A 19307-nucleotide genomic window follows, 5' to 3' on the forward strand; every position below is an offset into this window, starting at 1 on the left:
CACCATCTTATTACATAAAATAACATGGAAGATTATGCCTATTACAATACACAATATATCATTGCAACGGTGTTTTACAATGTAAATAAAGGCTACTATTTTTGCTTATATTGTTTCTTTAATAAAATAATATTTTCAAAGTATGCTTTTTTTAATTATAATCTTGTGTTACATATAAGACTGTTGGATCATCCACCCGTCGTTCAGTCAAGAAAGCTTGACGATTGGTGCTTCATAAATTTGATGGAGGAGAAAGCAGACTAGTCCATGCAAGTCAATTAGTTCAAAGGAGTGGAGCAGTACGCCATTGAGGAATTTTATTTTTTGAGAGAGGCTGTTCAAAGTCCACAAAGAGACTTGGAATAGCTATAGACTTGGAATAGCTATATTTTCCACAGCTATCGTTCAAAGAGAAGGATAAGAGAGCAGCTGTGTGGAGAAGTTGGGATTGGTATTTGGTAAATTTGATGGAGGCGAAAGCAGACCAGTCCATGCAAGTCAATTAGTTCAAAGGAATGAAGCAATAGGTCATAGAGGAATTTTATTTTTCGAGAGAGGCTGTTCGAAGTCTATGGAGAGACTTGGAATAGTTATATTTTCCACAGCTATTATTCAAAGAGAAGGATAAGGGAGCAGCTGTGGAGAGAAGTTGGGGCTTTGTTCTCCATTTATTGCATGTGGCTTGATTCCACAATGAGATGGTAGCTTCCACTTCTACCGTTCGCAGAGAGAATTACTTCAACATATGCTTGCTTCTCAAATGCGCATTGGGCAACGGAGTCCACTCAGAAATACCGACTTTGCATTGTTTCACGCATATTAAGCTTTGTAAATTTTTTTGTAGAAAAAAATTTGAAAACTTTTATACCAACATCTTCACTCCAAACTTTGCCATTCATCCACTTGCACAAATCTCATATAGGGTGTATAAGATCTTGTGTTGCATATAAAGCTAGAATTGCATCGGGCCACAACACTGCTCGAGCATGGCTCAAAAATTTTTATTCAGACTTTACATTGGATTTAGGCTCAAAAATTTCAGTTCCAACTCTTTGCTCGAGCCCAAGTTTGAGACATGACATGAAACTGAATTGGGTGCAACTGAATAAGGCCATTTGGGTCAAAAAGCTGTACACAATTGAATTCATGGTTGAACTGAATTCTTGGGCTAATTGTCACAAATTACTCGGGCCTAATCCAAAAGACGCAAAGGAAAAGGGGTCCAGATCGTACGTGCTTCACGAAAGAATGATTGATTATCTTTTGCAACATGAACCATTAGCTTGCATGTTGCACAACTTTCAAAGCTGTGCAAAGTGCAATCATTCTTTCATGTGACAGATACAATCAAACCCCAGTAGAAGACCTAAATTATGAATTTAGGTCACAATGATGCCCAAGTATAGGCTCAAACTTTTGATTGGACCAAATATCATCCTGAGTCTGGTATAAAATTTATTTAGTCTCTAAAAAATTTTTTGTGCACCGCAAGCAATATAGAAAATCTGATGTGGAGCGTAATGACATAGTTAGGATTTGTCATCCTAAGATTTAATATATAAATTAAAATAAATAAATAAATAAAAATAAATTTAATAATATTAAATTAATTAAAAATGAGAGAGAAAAAAAAGAGGAAAAAAAATTAAACTCTAGTAGAAGATCCAAATAATGAATTTAGGTTATAATGGTGCCCAAGTCTAGGCTCAAACTTCTGGTTGGGCCAAATATTATCTTGAGTCTGGTACGAAATTTATTTAGAGTTCAAAGAAATTCTTTGTGCACCGCAGTTAGTGCAAAAAATCCGACATGGAGAGCAGTGGCGTAGCCAAGATTTTCATCCTGAGGTTCAATATATAAATTAAAATAAATAAATAAATAAAAATTTAATAATATTATATTAATTGAAAGTGAGAGAGAAAGAAAAGAGAAAAAGGGTGGAAAAAAAAAATCAAACCCTAATAAAAGATCCAAATAATGAATTTAGGTCATAATGGTGCCCAAATCTAGGCTCAAACTTCTGGTTGGGCAAAGTATCATCATGAGTCCGGAATGAAATTTATTTAGACTCGAGAGAAATTCTTTGTGCACTACAGGTAGTGTAGAAAATTCGAGGTAGAGTGCAGTCGCATAGCCAGAATTTTTATAGTGAGGATTCAATATATAAATTAAAATAAATAAATAAATAAAAATAAATTTAATAACATTACATTTATTGAAAGTGAGAGAGAAAAAAAAGAGAAAAAAATAAAAAAAAATAAGAGAAAGAATTCAAACCTAGAACATGAGAGATGGAGGGTGGAGATTCAAATTAACTACTAAGCTAAATAAAATTTTTTATTCTATCGAGGTTCAAAAATATATATATACAAAATTTTTTGGATAATATTTACATAAGAGTATTGCACCAAAATTTGGGGGTTTAATTGAACCTCCGATACAAAAAGTGGCTCCACCCCTGGTAGAACACACCATTTTATGTGATTGGTCCACGTAATCACTGCTTTCCAATGCGCATTTAATGTCCGTAGTTTTATTTTTTCGTTTAAAAATTTTTTATTACGAAAATACTCTTATTCTTTGAAAAATATTATGACAACCTGTGGCATATTATGATATTCTACATCAAATTATGACTTTTTGCTTACAGAATATCATAATATGGCCCAGGATGTCATAATATAGAAGAGGCATTTTTGTCCCACTACTTTTCAACACGTATTTAATGCCTGCAGTTCTATTTTTTCGTTTGAAACTTTGAATAGTAAAAATACTTCTACTTTTTAAAAAAAATTATGATATTCTGTGATATATTATGATATTCTGCATTAAAATAATGACTTCCTATACGTAGGATGTTATAATAAAGACATAAGATGTCATAATTTTTTTCAAAAAATAAGGATATTTTCGACATTCAAAATTTTTAAAGAAAAAATAAAATTATAAGTATTAAATATATATTAAAAAATAATAATTATATGACTAATCATATAAAATAGTATGCATCACGTCGGATTTTTTACACCATCCGTGGTGCACAAAGAATTTCTATTAGACTCTATTTCATATGCAACCTACCTGAATGGTCTCTAGCCTGGCCCAAAACCTGGACGGAAATCGGCCCTCCTCGTCGGCCTAGGGCCGTACCGGGCGCATTTCGAGCCCTTGTTCCATTATTCACCGTAAGCTTACCTTGTATGTTCCTCGGTGCCGGTCGCCTGGCCATGCGCGAATGGCAGAGGCCCCCGACCCTTCCCCCGACGATGGCACCCTCCACATCCTTCGCCTCTGCTCCCTCGGCCGCCTCTCTGAGGCCCTTTCCGCCCTCCAATCCCCGGCCCTTCATCCCTCCTCCACCTATGCTGCCGTCCTCCACGCCTGCGCCCGCCACCGCCTCCTCGCCGCCGGCCGCTCCCTCCACCGCCTTCTCCTCTCCCGCCACCCTTCCCCCGGCCTTTTCCTCTCCAACCACCTCCTCAACTTCTACGCCAAGTGTGGCCGCCTCGACATCGCCCGCTGCCTGTTCGACGGAATGTCCCACCGCAACCTCGTCTCCTGGACCTCTCTCCTCTCCGGCTACGCGCAACACGGCCTCCACGACCGCTGCTTCCGCCTCCTCGCCGCAATGCTCTCCCACCACCTCCCCAACGAGTTCGCCCTCGCCGCCGCCCTCAGCGCCTGCGCCTGCGCCGGGGCCCGCCACTACGGCTGCGGCTGCCAGGTACACGCCCTCGCCTCTAAGATCTCCCTTGACGCCAATGTCTTCGTCGGGAACGCCCTCATCACCATGTATTCCCGCTGCGCCGGCCATGGGGACGATGGCTGGTCCGTCTTCCGGTCCATGCCTTTCCGAAATCTCATCACTTGGAATTCCATGATTGCAGGGCTCAACCTAAATGGTCAACCATGCCGGTCGCTATATCTCTTTGCCCACATGCATCGGATTGGCATCGGGTTTGACCGGGCAACACTAGTCAGCATCATCCCCTCATGTTCTAGCCTTCGAGATTGCCACCAATTGCACTGTCTCACAGTAAAAACCTGTCATTTTTCTCAGGCCGAAGTCGCTACTGCTCTTGTGAAGGCCTACTCAGGGCTTGGTGGGAGTGTGGACGACTGCTATAGAGTGTTCTCGGGGGTTAAGGAACATGACATTGTCTCTTGGACGGGCATCATAACTTCACGTGCTGAGCAAGAGCCTGAAGAGGCAATCCGTCTCTTTTGCCAGCTTCGTCGGCATGGTTTTGAACCTGATAGGTATACATTCTCTAGTGTTGTCAAGGCTTGTGCAGGATTTGCAACGGAGATGCATTGCTCGGCTATCCATTCGCTTATTGTGAGGTCTGGGTTTGGAGATGGCATGGTGCTTTCCAATGCTATGATCCATGCATATGCTCGGTGTGGTAGCGTTAAGCTTGCAGAGAGTGTATTTGAACAAATGGTGGTTCGTGATGTGGTATCATGGAACTCAATGATCAAAGCTTATGCTGCTCATGGCCGAGGCAGGGAAGCATTGCGAGCTTTTGAACATATGGATGTTCCACGTGATTCTGCCACATTTGTTGGACTTCTCACAGCATGCAGCCATTGTGGGCTAGTAACTGAAGGTCAGGATATCTTTAAATCTATGTCTGAAGTCTATGGAATTACCCCTCAGCTCGATCACTATTCTTGCATGGTTGACATTCTTGGGCGTGCTGGAAAACTGTTAGAGGCTGAGGATATGATCAACAGAATGCCTATGGTGCCTGATTCTGTCATATGGAGTGCATTGCTTGGGGCATGCAGGAAGCATGGGGAGGCCAGGATTGGGGAAAAAGCAGCTCAAAAGTTGATGGAATTGGAGCCCCAAAACTCAGTTGGTTATGTAATGATGTCCAACATCTATTGTGAGGCCGGAAGCTTAGGTGATGCAGCCCTTGTGAGGAAGGAGATGAAGGAGTGTGGGGTGAAGAAAGAGCCAGGGCTGAGCTGGGTTGGGATAGGGAAACATGTTCATAAGTTCTCAGTGGGTGGCCGACACCACCCACAACGAGAAGCAATATATGTTGAGCTCAAAAGGCTTGCAGATAAACTGAAGGAAATGGGTTATGTGGCAGACACAAGACTGGTATCACATGAGACAGAGGAGGAGCATAAGGAAGAGCGACTTTTGCATCATAGTGAGAAGTTGGCCTTGACTTTCGCACTTATGAATGCTTCTGCTACTCAGGATAGTATAAGAATTATGAAGAATATCAGGATCTGTGAGGATTGCCACAATTTCATGAAGCTGGCATCTAAAGGTGTCAAGAAAGAGATTATAGTGAGGGATGCAAACCGATTCCATCATTTTGTTGATGGTTTCTGCTCATGTGGTGACTATTGGTGATCAAGATTGTCTCCCCTATAAAAAGGTATGTAGGGCATCATATTTTCAGATAGGCAAATTTAAATGCTAAATCTTTCATATTGTTGTAAATTTGTAGGTCACCTTTAATAATCATAGACATAATTGTGCAAATAAACTGCACCTCATCTTGAAAGTATAGGCACCAATAGCTAGAATTAGTTTGATATTTGTTACTCCATTGATTTTCTGAAACTTTTTTCCCCCAGAAGAAAGATCCTATGGAAAGCCAGTTGTCATTTGAGTTTATAAAACATTCTTTCAGAAAGGATAAACAGTTTACTTAGTGGTACACATCCTTCATTAGAATCTTGATTTGGTGGTATTTTGTTGACTGGATATAACTGAGTTGTTTGATGAGGAATTCTGGAAGGATAACCCTATTGAGTTTCTTCTGTCAGTCATCATCTTATTTAAAACTTATCTACCAGAGCATTGTTTGTGTTATACATCGTTCTGCTCAAGCTCAAGACCTTTCTTCTCCTAATGAGATCGAGAAGTTAAAAAATTAATCAACTTCAAGCATCAAGCATTCAGAAACCGTCAGTGTTATTAAGTAATATGAGATCTTCTAGAAACACAACTGGCTGCTCAATATTTATTTGTAAGCGAGCATTGCATACTTATAATGGCAACTACATCTAGGATGACCCTTTTTCGTTAGGTTGAGTTGCTGAAGCAACATGCAAACAGCTCAAATATCAAGGACTCTGTTATACATTTTATGGGTTAATTGAAACTAGAAGGGATGAGAAGTGAACTGAGTATGAACAATCTGTTAAGCCAACTAAGCTTTATTAGAGTGTGTAATACATTGCTCTTGCAGAAAGAAAGATGTATACTTAATTTCCAATTGGATTTTGTTAGATAACTATTACAACCTATGACTGAATAAATCCTTGAGGGAATCATAATATGACCCAGATTTTCAACTTCACTACACATTGATTCTAGCTTTTGAAATATTGATTATTAAATGTGGATCCTGAGATCAGCTTTTTAAAGTGATGTGTCCCAATGAGGGTGATCTGTACACCAGGTTGTGCTGAAATTGATTGGTGTATATTGCTGACACGGTCATGACATATTAAGGGTTCTATGTCCATCATTTCCTTGCGAGTTGTGCTCCTGTCCTGCTATAAGCTTGAACTCTGATGCCATCTTTTATTTTCTATTTAATACCATGTCTTTGACTTGGAGAGTTGAATAATTTTTTTCATTTGCTCAATTCCTTGCTAATAACAAAGTGATATGATAATTATTGATGTGTCTAAAGATCCTTAACTGAATTGCGTGATGATTCTTAAAATGATTGTCCCACTTTTGTGTGCAACTGTGCACAAAATTGCTTCTAATTATCCTTGTTAAGTGAGCGATATTTCTTTTCCACATGTACATAATTTGGTAATGTTTTTAAGTTACCTTGCAGACAAGTTTGAGAGCTCAACTTTCTTCCCTTAGTGCTAATCAGATGAAAACTTATGGATGTCCTATGTTAAGGTTTGGACAGAATGATTCAAAATCTGCCTGAGGTGACATTGTTTAATGTGAGTGCTGCTACATGCTATTCATTATCTGTAAGTGCACTTCTCTTCCCAGCCAGAGGTAATGACATATACCAACAGTCAAAGAATGTGTTAACATATTATTGTTATTTTAATTTTTTAGGATGCACTGTGGTGATTTCTGTATTTTTCAACAATTCCTGATACTGGAAGGGGAGATGATGTTAACAGTTGCCTGGATTGGTGAGCTATGAGCTTGTGGTTTTGCTGGTAATTTGACCATCTGTACCTATAAATGACTGCAGAAATCTGGCAGCTGTATTGCTATTTGTTTCATATATTCTTCCTTCCTGAAATGCATATTCAGACGCATGTAAAGGGCGTTTTGGGTAACGGCCTAAATAACAAGGTGAAGATGTTTGTATTCCATATATACACCATGATGTGTTGGATAATATGCAAGCCTTCTGGCATTTTGCATTCCATTTAATAAACCCATTTTACAATTTCTAATCTTTCTTTCATTCAGCTTACAAAGGTCTTAATCTTTAATTTCCCTAACAGGTATCTGCTACCAGGAAAACATGAACAACATGCTTGAATTCAATCGGTACAGAAGGAACTTCCAGGCAGTAGGAAACAATACATTCTGATGTTGGACTTCTCAATAGTACTTCAAATAAAATGTCATTTATTTTTATCTTTCTTAAGTGTTGCTGAAATTATGTGATTGCCTATACTGAAATGTCGAACTCATGACCATGATTAATTGCCATCTGTTGATTTTTGAGTTAAAAAGTATCATAGTAACTGAAAAATTACATGTATGCTGTTTTAAAGAAAATATTTTAGCATCAATTGTGCTTTGTGATTGCTGCCATCTGCTTGATAACCTGTCTCATGTCTTCACGTATCTTACAAATATTCTTAGGTACAGGTACCGAATGACAATCTTCTACATCTTCACACGAGCTGCATGATTAACATGTGATATGATGGATTGCCGTTGAAGTTGAGGTTAGAGATGTGCACCTTTACCCTGGCTTCATGCGACGGACTTGGTGACATATCGGGAGCTTGACATTCAGTCCTTAGCTGCAATTTTTATATTTAGTCTTGACACAATTAGCATGTAGCCCTTTGCACAAAGTTTGCCCTGTTTCTGTAGACAATTGAATATGTTTCATACACTTGTTCATGGGCCAGAAATTAAACATTTTCAGTAATAATATTTTCAGTCAACAGAGACTAAAAAGGCGTTTGTTTATTGAAAAAAGGGAGTATTAGGCCAAAATCATAGTTCTTTTAAACATTGCAGGAGGAATCTACAGAAATCTGTTTGGATAAAGATTTTGGAGTGAAACTTGCTGGAGTATAACCTGAAAACTCTGAGTTTTCAAATCATTTTTATTATCTACAAGAAGTTCTGGAAGTCAATTCAGATTTTGTCTACAAAATGTTCTCTTATTTGAATTTAATTTGGGAATTCCCTTTTTGGATTCAATCTAAGCTTGGCTTCATGCGATGATTATAATCAATTTTCTTTCCAAAGTTCATGTTTTGTCTTTCCTTTATCATTTCGTCATGGTTATGCCACCGAAATTCCCTTCACTGTAAGAGTGAGAAGTTCTACTTTGATCTCTTGTATCTTTAGATCAAATTGGTATCTTCCTTTACTAGAATCTAGACGATTAAATGATATTATTAGTTTCTGTTGAACTTGAATGCAATTTGCTCTCAAGATTTAAGGATTCAAAACTGAAAAATCTATCTGGATCCTAAGAAGAAAGAAATAATTTGTTCATATCTAACCGTTTATGCTTTACTCCACTGTTTAACGACTGCTTTTTAATCTATTATTGCTAATTCCAGTATCATTTGCCTGTTAAAATGAAAGGTTCATGTGATAAATCTGCACCCAGTAACACTACTTCCCACCGCTTAAGAGTTCGTAGTGGCATAACTCCTCTCTCTCAGTACCATTTTGTAGGATAGAACAGTTGCTTCTCTAAACTAGGACAACAAATTTGATTGCCTCAAAAGCTTTCTTCCATTCCCACTACGTGTTGCCACGTCAGTTTGATCACACAAAAACTTTGTACAAAGGTCTTCCTCCACTCCTCTCCAATAATCCTCTGTTCCAACCTGATTCCATGACATTGCCATCAATTTCTCAATTTCTTACACTAGGAAGCTCCTGAATGCCAACAATCACTGAGTCTGTTGTGGCAATGCCATCTGAACTCTCCCGAGTCTTTGGTCATGTACCTGAATACCTGAGCTTCTAATTGTACAGTATCGAGTAGACGTCATAAGAACACCTCCTCCTTGATGACATTAGCCTGGAAATTTTCCTATTACAAAGCTTGAACCAGGTTGGGTGGTCGGTGGGGGTCTCTCCGGAGATCCTGTTTGCAATCCCGAGTTGCCGCTCCAATTCAGCCGCCTCCTCAGCTCTTTGGATAATATGATCATAGCAAATATACCGCCCGCAAGCACTGCCACTCATTGCCTCATAGACACATGCATGAGCCTCAGCTACTTTGTTCACATCAACAGTCGCAAGCAATCCTTCTGCAAACATCTCATGAGCTCCTGCATGGTGTAACGAGGGAAGCTCTCAGAATCATGGTGTAGAACTCTGCTGGTGAATAGTGATATTTGACTGTAGAACTTCATGGAGCTCAATTCAAATTAGGAGGCAAAGGCATGAATATGATGCAAGGAAAGAGTCGTCACCTTTGAGGTATGCAATGGATCCTGTGGAGTTCTGACGGCAAAATCGTGGTCCGGTGACAAGAGCCGGGCAAACAGTGACTAGCTTCAAGTTCCTTCCTCGAGCCACTCGCCAAGCTGCTTTCTCTGCCATTGTCTTTCCCAATGCAAGCCATAGCTGCAACCATTTGAGAGAAGTCGGTTTCCAGAGTTGAAGAAGGCAGAGTAGATTGGTAGGCTTTTTGTAATATCATTGAAAATATATATTTCAGGAGGAAATGTCCTTCTTCCCCTATTTCCACTCAGAAAACAAGAAGAAAATATATTCTTTTTCTTTAGCCGAGCAGTACCTAGTATTTGAGAGGGCAAACTCTAAGAGGAGAGATGCCAGCTTACTGAATATTTTAGTAATGTTTCCTAATTATATTTTATATATTCTTCCTGACTTCATCAAGTGTTTTGAAACTTAGATTATCCATGCCACCATGCTGCATAAAATAGATAGTATTGGTGGAATGTCTGAGCTTTGATTGGAAATTAATTAGCAAAGGTTGGAAATTATGGCTTATTTATGCAGGACTTCCAACTTCTGGGTGTATGATATTGTGTGAAATAATATTGTGATATGAGAAATATTAAAGAAAACAATTTCTTCCTTCATTCTTCATGCCTTCTTTCGTGAACCATTATATCATAGTTTGATAGTTTACAGTTTGAAAGTCTGAATTTCTGAATGGCACCATCTTGTTTGATTGAAACCGGGGAGGTCATTTCTCCCTTGATCTTCGGTTTTTTAATACCAGAACCCATGAAACAAAAAGGAATTCCTGGTTTCCAAAGAGATGGGTTTTATGGGATCCATGGATTCAATCTCTTTAACTACCTTTTTTTCTCCTTCCAGGTCGCTTCACACCTACTTTCACGGGAGATGAGAAGCTGCTTGGCTATACAAAAATGGTCCTTAATGTCACCTTTCATAGATCTAAATTTTTTCCCTTTTTCTTGGTAACCATCTACAATTTTTTCTCAAAAAATTACAAAATTATAAGACTTTGGAAACTCTTTTTTTTTTTTGTTGTTGTTGTTGTGCGGCTAACTTTGGAAAGCATTTTGTACTTTTCAAGTAGTCTCTCCATGCCTCCAGTGAAATTTCTTAAGATTTTTTCAGGGAAAGAAAAAACAAATCAATTCAGCTTCCCAAGAAGGGATCTCTCCTATGCTATGCCTGCAATGCTTTCGGAGGAGTCACCTTTTTTTCCCGGCAGAGGCTTTCATCGCTCCAGCAGGTTTCATCAACAATGGTGGGGAGACGGCGATTACGAGGCGAGTTCTGCCGCCAAACACAAGCTAGAAGAGAGGAAGTAAATACACACCTTGTGACAGATTGTGTACGCACACAGGCTTCAATCACTCGCTCTGCCACTCTTGCCTCCATATCTGCCATGTGCTTCTGTAGAGTTTGCAACCAACAAGAGAGAGGAACTAAATACAAATTATCTGATAAATGAAAATAATCTTATTTCTCCCTTTTTTTTTTTACTTAGTTGTGTGGTTGAAAGAATGGAATTTGATCATGTTCACCTAGTAGCTAGCGAATAATGAATAAGATTAGATGAAATTAAGTATATTACTTAATGAAACATAGATGTTAGAAAGTCAGAAAGGTGGATCCAGAATATGAAAGTGGACATTACGATGTGTATAGAGAAGATAAATTCTTTGTGCACCGTAGGCAGTGTAGAAAATCCGATGTGGAGTATATCATCTTATTCGATTAGTCCACGTAATCATCGCTTTCTAACGAGTATTTAATGCTTGCAGATCAGTTTTTTTGTTTAAAAATTTTGTATGACGAAAATATTTCTGTTCTTTGATAAAATTATAACATCCTGCATCCAGAAAATCATAATTTTTATCCACAGAATTTCATAATATAATACAAGATGTCATAATATGCACAGGATGTCATAATTTTTTCCAAAGAATAAGGACATTTTCATCATTCAAAATTTTTCAAAAGAAAAAATTGATCTACAGATATTAAATACACGTTGGAAAGTGGTTGGACAAAATGCTCCTTCTATATTATGATATCTTGGACTATAATACATCACAGGATGTCATAATTTTTTTCAAAAAATAGAGACATTTTCGACATACAAAATTTTTAAATGAAAAAATCAATCTACAGATATTAAATATGCATTAGACAGTGGTGACGATATGGACCAATCGGACAAGATAGTATGCTCTACGTCGGATTTTTACGCTGCTTGCGATGCACAAAGAATTTCTCTATAGAGAATAGTCCATTAATAAAATTGTGAACAGCCTTTTATTCAAAGCTAAGCTACATACAAATAAGTAAAAAAAATAGTTAGGATTACAAGAATATTTAAGTGAAACATTTTCACATGTTATAGTGTTTATGACTTTTGTTAGAAATGCAAGATTTGTGTGTTTACGGACGATAACACTAGTAAAGTGGATGGTTGTTAGGAACTTAAAAAATATCTTTGGACTATTATTTTGAATGAGCTTAGCCTCCGACATCTCCATTTGAGCAAATAACTATAAAAAGCCATCTTTAAGCCATGCTCATGGTTAGACTTAGGCACTGGACCGTGCCTGGCATGGCCCAATCTAGGCCCATCAGGCTAGGATCTAAACGAGCTATGCCAGCACGGCCCATTTACCCCGATTTGGTACGGCCCTAGGCCCGAGGTCTGGTGGGCCGTGCTTGGCACGGCCCATGGCCCATCAGGCCCGCATCGGCCTGTTTACCCCGAATCCCGATCTAGCACGACCCTAGGCTCGAGGTCTGGTGGGCCATGCGTGGCATGACCCGTGGCCCATCAGGCCCGCGAGCCTGATGGCCGGCACGCGGGCCTGATGGGCGGCTCTTTTATTTTTATTTTTTTAAAAACATCAGTCTAAACTAGTTGTGCCTAGCATGACCCGTTTAACAACGTTACAGGTCGTGCCAGGCATAGCCTGTTTAATGCCATTACAGACCAGGTCCGGCTCGTAATGACTAAATCTCTTTTTTTTGAAGGGGGTTGATAACGGCTATTTTTATGAAAATGACCATTTTGACTCCTCCAACAGCTAAAAAATGGCTAGATTGAGGCATATTTTGGAAAAATGAAAGTTTTGGAACTTCTATAAATAGGGTCCTCTTTCATTCTCACCACATCAATTTATCAAACCAATTCTCCCTTTATAATCTCTCTACTTCTATTTATTCTCTCTTTTAGCAATTCTTCTCTCTTTTATTCAATATTTAGCAAGTAGCAATTATAGTTTAGCAATTCAAAAGTTATACAAGAAGAGAAAGCATCCCTCTTTTGGAGGTCGGAGTTCAAAAGGCAGCTCTTCGGTTACTCCGCTATACTCTCTTCGGCTTTATTCTGATCTATCTCTCTAGCTCTACAAACCCAGCTCTCCGGCTATCCGACTCTCCGACGGCTCGACCCTCCTCTTCCGGCTCTCCAACTCTCCACTCTACTTAATTTTTTTTGCTGGTTACGTGTTAGTTTTTATTTTTTTTACATTTACTCAGTTTAGATAACAATTTATGATGATGAGAGTATTGCCGCCATGCATGTCGGCATTTTTTTTATTTTTGAGGAGAAAAAACTCTTCCTACTCCCTCTGAAGCCCCTTTTGTTAAAGCTGGATCCTCTTCCCGTAAAAGGACTAGTAGCACTGTATGGAATGATTTTGATAGAGTTTTAGTTAATGGAGTCTATAAGGTAAAATGTAAAAAATATACCAAATTATATAGTTGTGCTAATACTGGAGAAACTGGCCATTTGAAGAGACATAAGAATCTCATAGGATAAGTGATTCTCATCTTCAAAACACCCTTAATACACAAGAGGGTGTCCTGTAAAAATTTTTGCTTATAATCTTGAAAATCAAAGAAAAGTACTTGTAAAATAGATGGTTAAGAATGAATTACCTTTTAGCTTATGTGAATTTTTAAATTTTGAAGAGTATGTTCAATTAGCCTTACAACCTGCTTACAGAAGAATCAGTAGACGTACATTCAGAAAAGCAGCTATGACTAATTACTTAACAATGAAGGATAATTTGATTGGAACTCTTTCTGCCTTCAATGCAAAAATATCATTAACTTCTGATATATGGACTGCAACTGTAGGTAATATGTCTTTTATTTCTATCACTGCTCATTATATAGACAATGATTGGTAATTAAATAAGCGTATTCTTGCTTTTTGTTCTTTTGATTATCCCTATTCTGTCCAATAAATTTTTAATACTATTTATCAAACTACAGTTACATATGATATTAGTAATAAAATTATATCTGTTACATTTGATAATACATCTAATAATAATGCAGCTGTCCAATTATTGAAGGACTCTTTTCATCTAATTCTTAATAAAAAAATTATTTCATATTAGATGTGCATGTCATATTTTGAATCTTTTTGTTCAAGCTTAAATGGGCATGGTTCAAAATATAATTGCAAAAATTAGAAATGCAGTATCTTTTATTCATGTTTCAAGAGTACGAATACAAGAATTTAAACAATTGTATCTAGACCATGATAAATATTTCAAAAAATTTAAACTTGATATAGTTACCCATTCGAACTCTATATATACCACGATTCATGATGCATATTCATAGAAAAATTTGTTAAATGCATACATAAATGATCGTGGATTAGGCTTTATTTTGACTGAAAATGATTGGAAAAAAAAATTAGAAGATTTTTTAGTTAGTTTTATAATGCTACAAATACTTTTTCTGGTGTTTATTTTCCAACCTCTTGTGCATTTTTATAACAAGCATATATAATTTATGATCAATTTGCATAATATAGATATGATGATATTTTAATATCTATTATTTATGAAATAAAAAATAAATAAAATCAGTATTGGGATATGGTATATCCTATACATAACTTAGCTGCTGTATTCGATCTACGGATCAAATTAAGTGGCATATATATTTTACTTGATGAAATTAATAAATATATAAATCAATAATTTTGAAGCATCTAAAGCTGAGGTAACCCAGCTACTTTATGATATTTTTACATTATATGATGAAAAGATTCATGGATCTAGACAGTCCACGCTATCTTCACAACCTACTTCTAGTACCTCTCGTTCATCATTTGTTTTCTCATTCCTTATACATAGGAGACATTCACATATATCTTCTTCATCTGCATCTTCTCATCTTTAAGCAATGAATTAGAATTTTATTTATGAAATAAAATTTCTTCTGCATTAGATAAAAATCAAATAAATATCTGGATGTATTGGCCTGGTGGAAGAGTGTAAAAAATCAATATCTTATTATGTCTGCAATTACATATGATATTTTAGCTGTGCTGATATCTACAGTAGTATCAAATCAGCTTTTAGTATAAGTCGGCGCATTCTGGATGAAAAGAGGAGCAGGATGATGGGCGAGATAACTGAGATACTGTCCTGCTTTAAAGATTGACTAGATGTGGAGACAAAACTTCAGGATAAAGGAGAATATGATACTGGATCCGATGACGAGGATGACACAAACATAATAGACAATTAATAAGGTTTATTTTTAATTCTTAATTTCTTAAAATATATATTTTTATTTTTTATTTGTTGAGGTGAGTTACCTTTATTTTCTTATCTCTCTCTCGTTGTATTCTGGAGGTCAGGCCTAGCCCTCTTCTCTCTTTTGTATAATTTTAATTTATATTAATAAACTAGTAGGGGTCCATACCAAATCCTCCACTATTACAAGGTGATTTTTACTTTTACAAAAAAGAATTTCAATATCTCCTATCTTTTTTTTTATTTATCCCCCAACCTATTTTATTTTATAAAAATTATTTTTTAAAATAAAAACTTTAAAAATGTATCGTGCCAAATGGGCTAGCACGTGTGCCGTACCAGGCCTGGGCACGTGTCGAGCCTAGGCACATGCCATGCTGTGCCGTACTCGTCAGATCGTGCCAGCCCAAGCTTTGAAGGGTCGTATCGGATTTGGACCGCAGGCCATCAAACTCCCAGCCCAATCCAACGCTTAGGGCACGGCCTGCTACAGTGCTTGGCCAGCTGTGCCAGGCACCGTCCGATTCGTGGCGGTCTGACCCAATGCCCAACTCTACTCAAGGTCATGGAATATAAACGGGTTAGCAATTTCATCACATGCATTTCTTTGGCAATGCTGAAATCTCACACAAGAAGTGGGCCCCTGATAGTGAATGCGTGATACTATACGGTTTGTGAACCATTCTCGGATGATAGTTTTATGTTACTGTAGCATCTCTTCCATCTCAATCAACAACTGGACTTTTCTGAGCTGATATGGTGTACCTGATTGCCACGCAAGGTGGTGGATGAAGGACATGCGATGTGGGATCGATTTCAAACCTTTCACTGATTTGGATCCCCATGTGAGCTAGTCTATCAGCTAGCTGCTCAACGAGAATAAAAAATTTTTGTGCACCGCCTGCGGTGTAGAAAATCTGATGTAGAATGCACCGCTTCATCTTATTGGACCATATAGTCACTGTTTTTCAACGCACATTTAATGTCTATTTAATGTCTGCAGTTCTACTTTTTCGTTTGAAATTTTAAATGATGAAAATACCTCTCTATTTTGACAAAATTATGACATCCAAGATGAAAATTGTGGTATTCTGATCAAAATTATGACATCTTAATCAGGATATCATAATTTTGACCTAGAATGCCATAATTTTCTTCTTGGATGTCATAATTTTATTAAAATAGAGGACATTGTTATCCAATAAAATTATCGCTTTTTTGAAATTTTGAATGATGAAAATATCTTTCTATTTTGACAAAATTATGACATCCAAAAAAAAAATTATGACATTCTAGGTTAAAATTATGACGTCCTACGATAGGATGTCATAATTTTGACCCACAATGCCATAATTTTCACTTTGGATGTTATAATTTTGTTAAAATAGAGAGATATTTTCGTCATTCAAAATTTCAAACGAAAAAGTAGAACTGCAGATATTAAATACGTATTGAAAAGCAGTATCCAATAGGATGAAGTGGTGCACTCCATGTCAGATTTTCTACACTGCAGGTGGTGCATAAAAAATTTCTCCAATGAGACAACATGACTGGGCCACAATCATTTTGTGTCAGATCCATAGTGAGGCCCGAGACAAAGGTATCCAATGAATAATGGGCTTCTAGGTCAATAGGATCCTCTACGGTACTTGGCCGCACCATAGAGTACTGTGCAGTGATCTTTGATGGCAGGATATAAATAGCCATCAAACAATGCATGCTATATATGATACAGTATATGCTCTTGGACTATCTTATTTGATGGTCATCTATCCTCTGATGGTATTCATCAAGGACTGTACAGCACTCTATGGTGTGGCCTGTGGCCTGCAACGGATCTATGCTCAGGTCTAGTTTACTAGATGGATGGTGATAGAACTTTGGCTCACTCTTATACATGGGATGGATGTGTATGTCCTTGATTCTAAAAATTGGCATGATTGTAGCGTCACTATTTAGCAACCTAAAAATATAAAATGGATCACCAAAATCATATGGATTGATGTTTAAGATGAGGTCCACTTTTTGGGTAAATAAAAAATCGAAAGTTTATACAAACATCTCTTCAATTCTATTTCGATTTCACTTATATCCCCTTAATTTTAGAAAATATCAAACTAGTTCTTCAAATTTTCGAGATGTTTCAATATAATCTTACCGTTTATCTTTATTAATGGAATGATATCACATGAGTATGATATAATATTATCATATTATAAAATGATCAAACTATCCTTATCTCTACCTCCTCCTTCGTCAATCCTATCCGATTGCTCTCCTCCTCCTTTATTGTCAATGTCCCTTCTTCTCTCTCATCTTTTTCCCTCCAGTTTCTCATTCCTTTGTTTTCCTCATCATTCTCCTTCTTCAAGCCCACCCATGAGCCCTCCCCATCTATGGCGGCTCCCTCTACCTCCACTCCTTGCTTGCCGACGATTCTTCCTCTCCCCTCCTCCTTTTTCTCCTCATCTTCTTATCCTTCTTATCGTCTTCCTTCTTCAAGCTTGCCCATGAGTCATCCCCCTCCACAATGGCTCCCTATACATCCATCCATTCCTTGCCAGCAACCCGTTCTTATCCTTTCTTTTTTTTTAATCCACATCTCCTTCTCATTCTCTTCCTCCTCCAAGTCCACCTATTAACCCTCCCTCTTCACGGTGACTACCTCCACTTCCATCCCTTTTCATCGGCAACTGCTATTTCCCTCTCCCCTTCTTCAACCATTTCTCCTCTTTATCGTCCTCCTTCAAGCCCACCCATGAAATTTTCCTCTCCATGATGGCTTTCTCCACCTCCCCATGATGACTCTCTCCACCTCCGCCCCTTCCTCATCGGTGACTCTTCTTTTCCCTCCTCTCTTTCCTCTTCATCACCTTCTCCTCTTTGTCGTTGTCCTCCTCCAAATCTAGCCATGAGCCCTCTCTCTTCATAGTGGCTCCTTCTACCTTCGCTTCTTCCTCATCGGTGATCCTTTATCTCCCTCATCCTCTTCTTCTCCTTATTTTTCTCCTTTAATCCCATCCATGAGGCTTTTGACACCTCCCTCCTTCTCTATACTGACCTTTACAATTCCATTCTCCCTGTAGCTTCCTCCATCTCCATCATTTCCTCATCAGTGATCCTTCCTATATGAGTAAAAGATATTTTTATCCATTAAAATGATAAACTAATATTATTTGTTGACAAGTAAATAACATGATCAATTTAAAATATTTTAAAATTTTAAAAAATATAAATAAAATTAGATTAAAATTGATGAGATATTTTTATAATTTATATTTAATAAAAATTTATGATATTGATATTATAATATATTTTAGATAAAGGATGCTGGTATAGTCCACAGTTGATTTCATGTCCATATCTCGAACACCTGGATGTCCTTCTCTGGCCTCTATCAAGTGAACCTTACAATCAATTGTTGGCTTCCTTGGATTTTTACAGCAACCTAATGCGCTATAAATGTCTCAATAGAGATAATCTCCTATCAGAAGAGATTGAACAACCACCGATCCCTGTACATCGATCACCTTGAACTAAGAAGCCTAACTAAGAAGTTTTTCTAGTCCGCCAGAGGAAAAGGTTAATGGATGTTAAAATTAAAATAAATAGAAATAAGTATTATCCTTCTCAGATAGCTATCATACATCACTGGAAGGATCAAGATATGGACCACTAAACATGGATATTTTGCATCACATGAAAGTTTTAGTTGGATCAGATCCATCATGATGGATCCATCCAACTATGAACCAACAAACACAAAATATATGTATATCATTCTATTCTGTCTGTGTCTCTTTTCTTAATTTATATTTATACGTGTTGGTTCGTCGTTCAATTGATAGATCTGATCTAATTAATAACCTTTTCTCATGTTACAACTTACCGTGCACAGCCACGATTTCATCCTTTAATTTAAGGCATGGATAATACGCATAACTGAGTGGATCCTTCTTTTTACACGCAAAAATAAATTTGATTTTAGAATCGTGAGAAAGGATCCATCAAGCTGACCTAAAAAGACTTGCTAACAGGATCAATATGTTCTATGACCCACTTACGTAAGTTTCGACGTTACTGGCCTTGTGTTGAAAACATCTACCAGT

General features: G+C 37.5%; 2 protein-coding genes across 11 annotated transcripts; one reads left to right on the plus strand and one right to left on the minus strand.

The window, feature by feature from the left end:
• The first annotated feature begins 3079 nt into the window (after positions 1–3079).
• On the plus strand, positions 3080–8152 carry LOC105047211 (pentatricopeptide repeat-containing protein At1g71420). 10 transcript variants are annotated; one of them, XM_073259234.1, is made up of 5 exons: positions 3081–5399; positions 6822–6969; positions 7061–7306; positions 7462–7583; positions 7829–8152. In XM_073259234.1, the coding sequence occupies exon 1, from the start codon at positions 3236–3238 to the stop codon at positions 5372–5374; it is 2139 nt and encodes a 712-aa protein (XP_073115335.1). In that variant the 5' UTR covers positions 3081–3235; the 3' UTR covers positions 5375–5399; positions 6822–6969; positions 7061–7306; positions 7462–7583; positions 7829–8152. The 10 variants fall into 10 exon arrangements, with proteins under 10 accessions (XP_073115339.1, XP_073115343.1, XP_073115335.1 ...); XM_073259235.1 differs by having other exon boundaries at positions 7835–8152; XM_073259240.1 differs by having other exon boundaries at positions 7061–7167.
• A 771-nt stretch (positions 8153–8923) lies between these two features.
• Positions 8924–11062, minus strand: LOC105047154 (cinnamoyl-CoA reductase-like SNL6; the record flags this gene model as incomplete). Its single annotated transcript, XM_073259243.1, is given in 3 exon segments — positions 8924–9492; positions 9637–9790; positions 10862–11062. Coding segments are annotated over 3 exon segments (666 nt in total), but the record flags the coding sequence as incomplete, so codon positions are not given.
• Between the last annotated feature and the right edge of the window lie 8245 nt (positions 11063–19307).

This window comes from Elaeis guineensis, chromosome 6 (genome assembly GCF_000442705.2).
Source record: "Elaeis guineensis isolate ETL-2024a chromosome 6, EG11, whole genome shotgun sequence".
Classification (NCBI taxonomy): Eukaryota; Viridiplantae; Streptophyta; class Magnoliopsida; order Arecales; family Arecaceae; genus Elaeis; species Elaeis guineensis.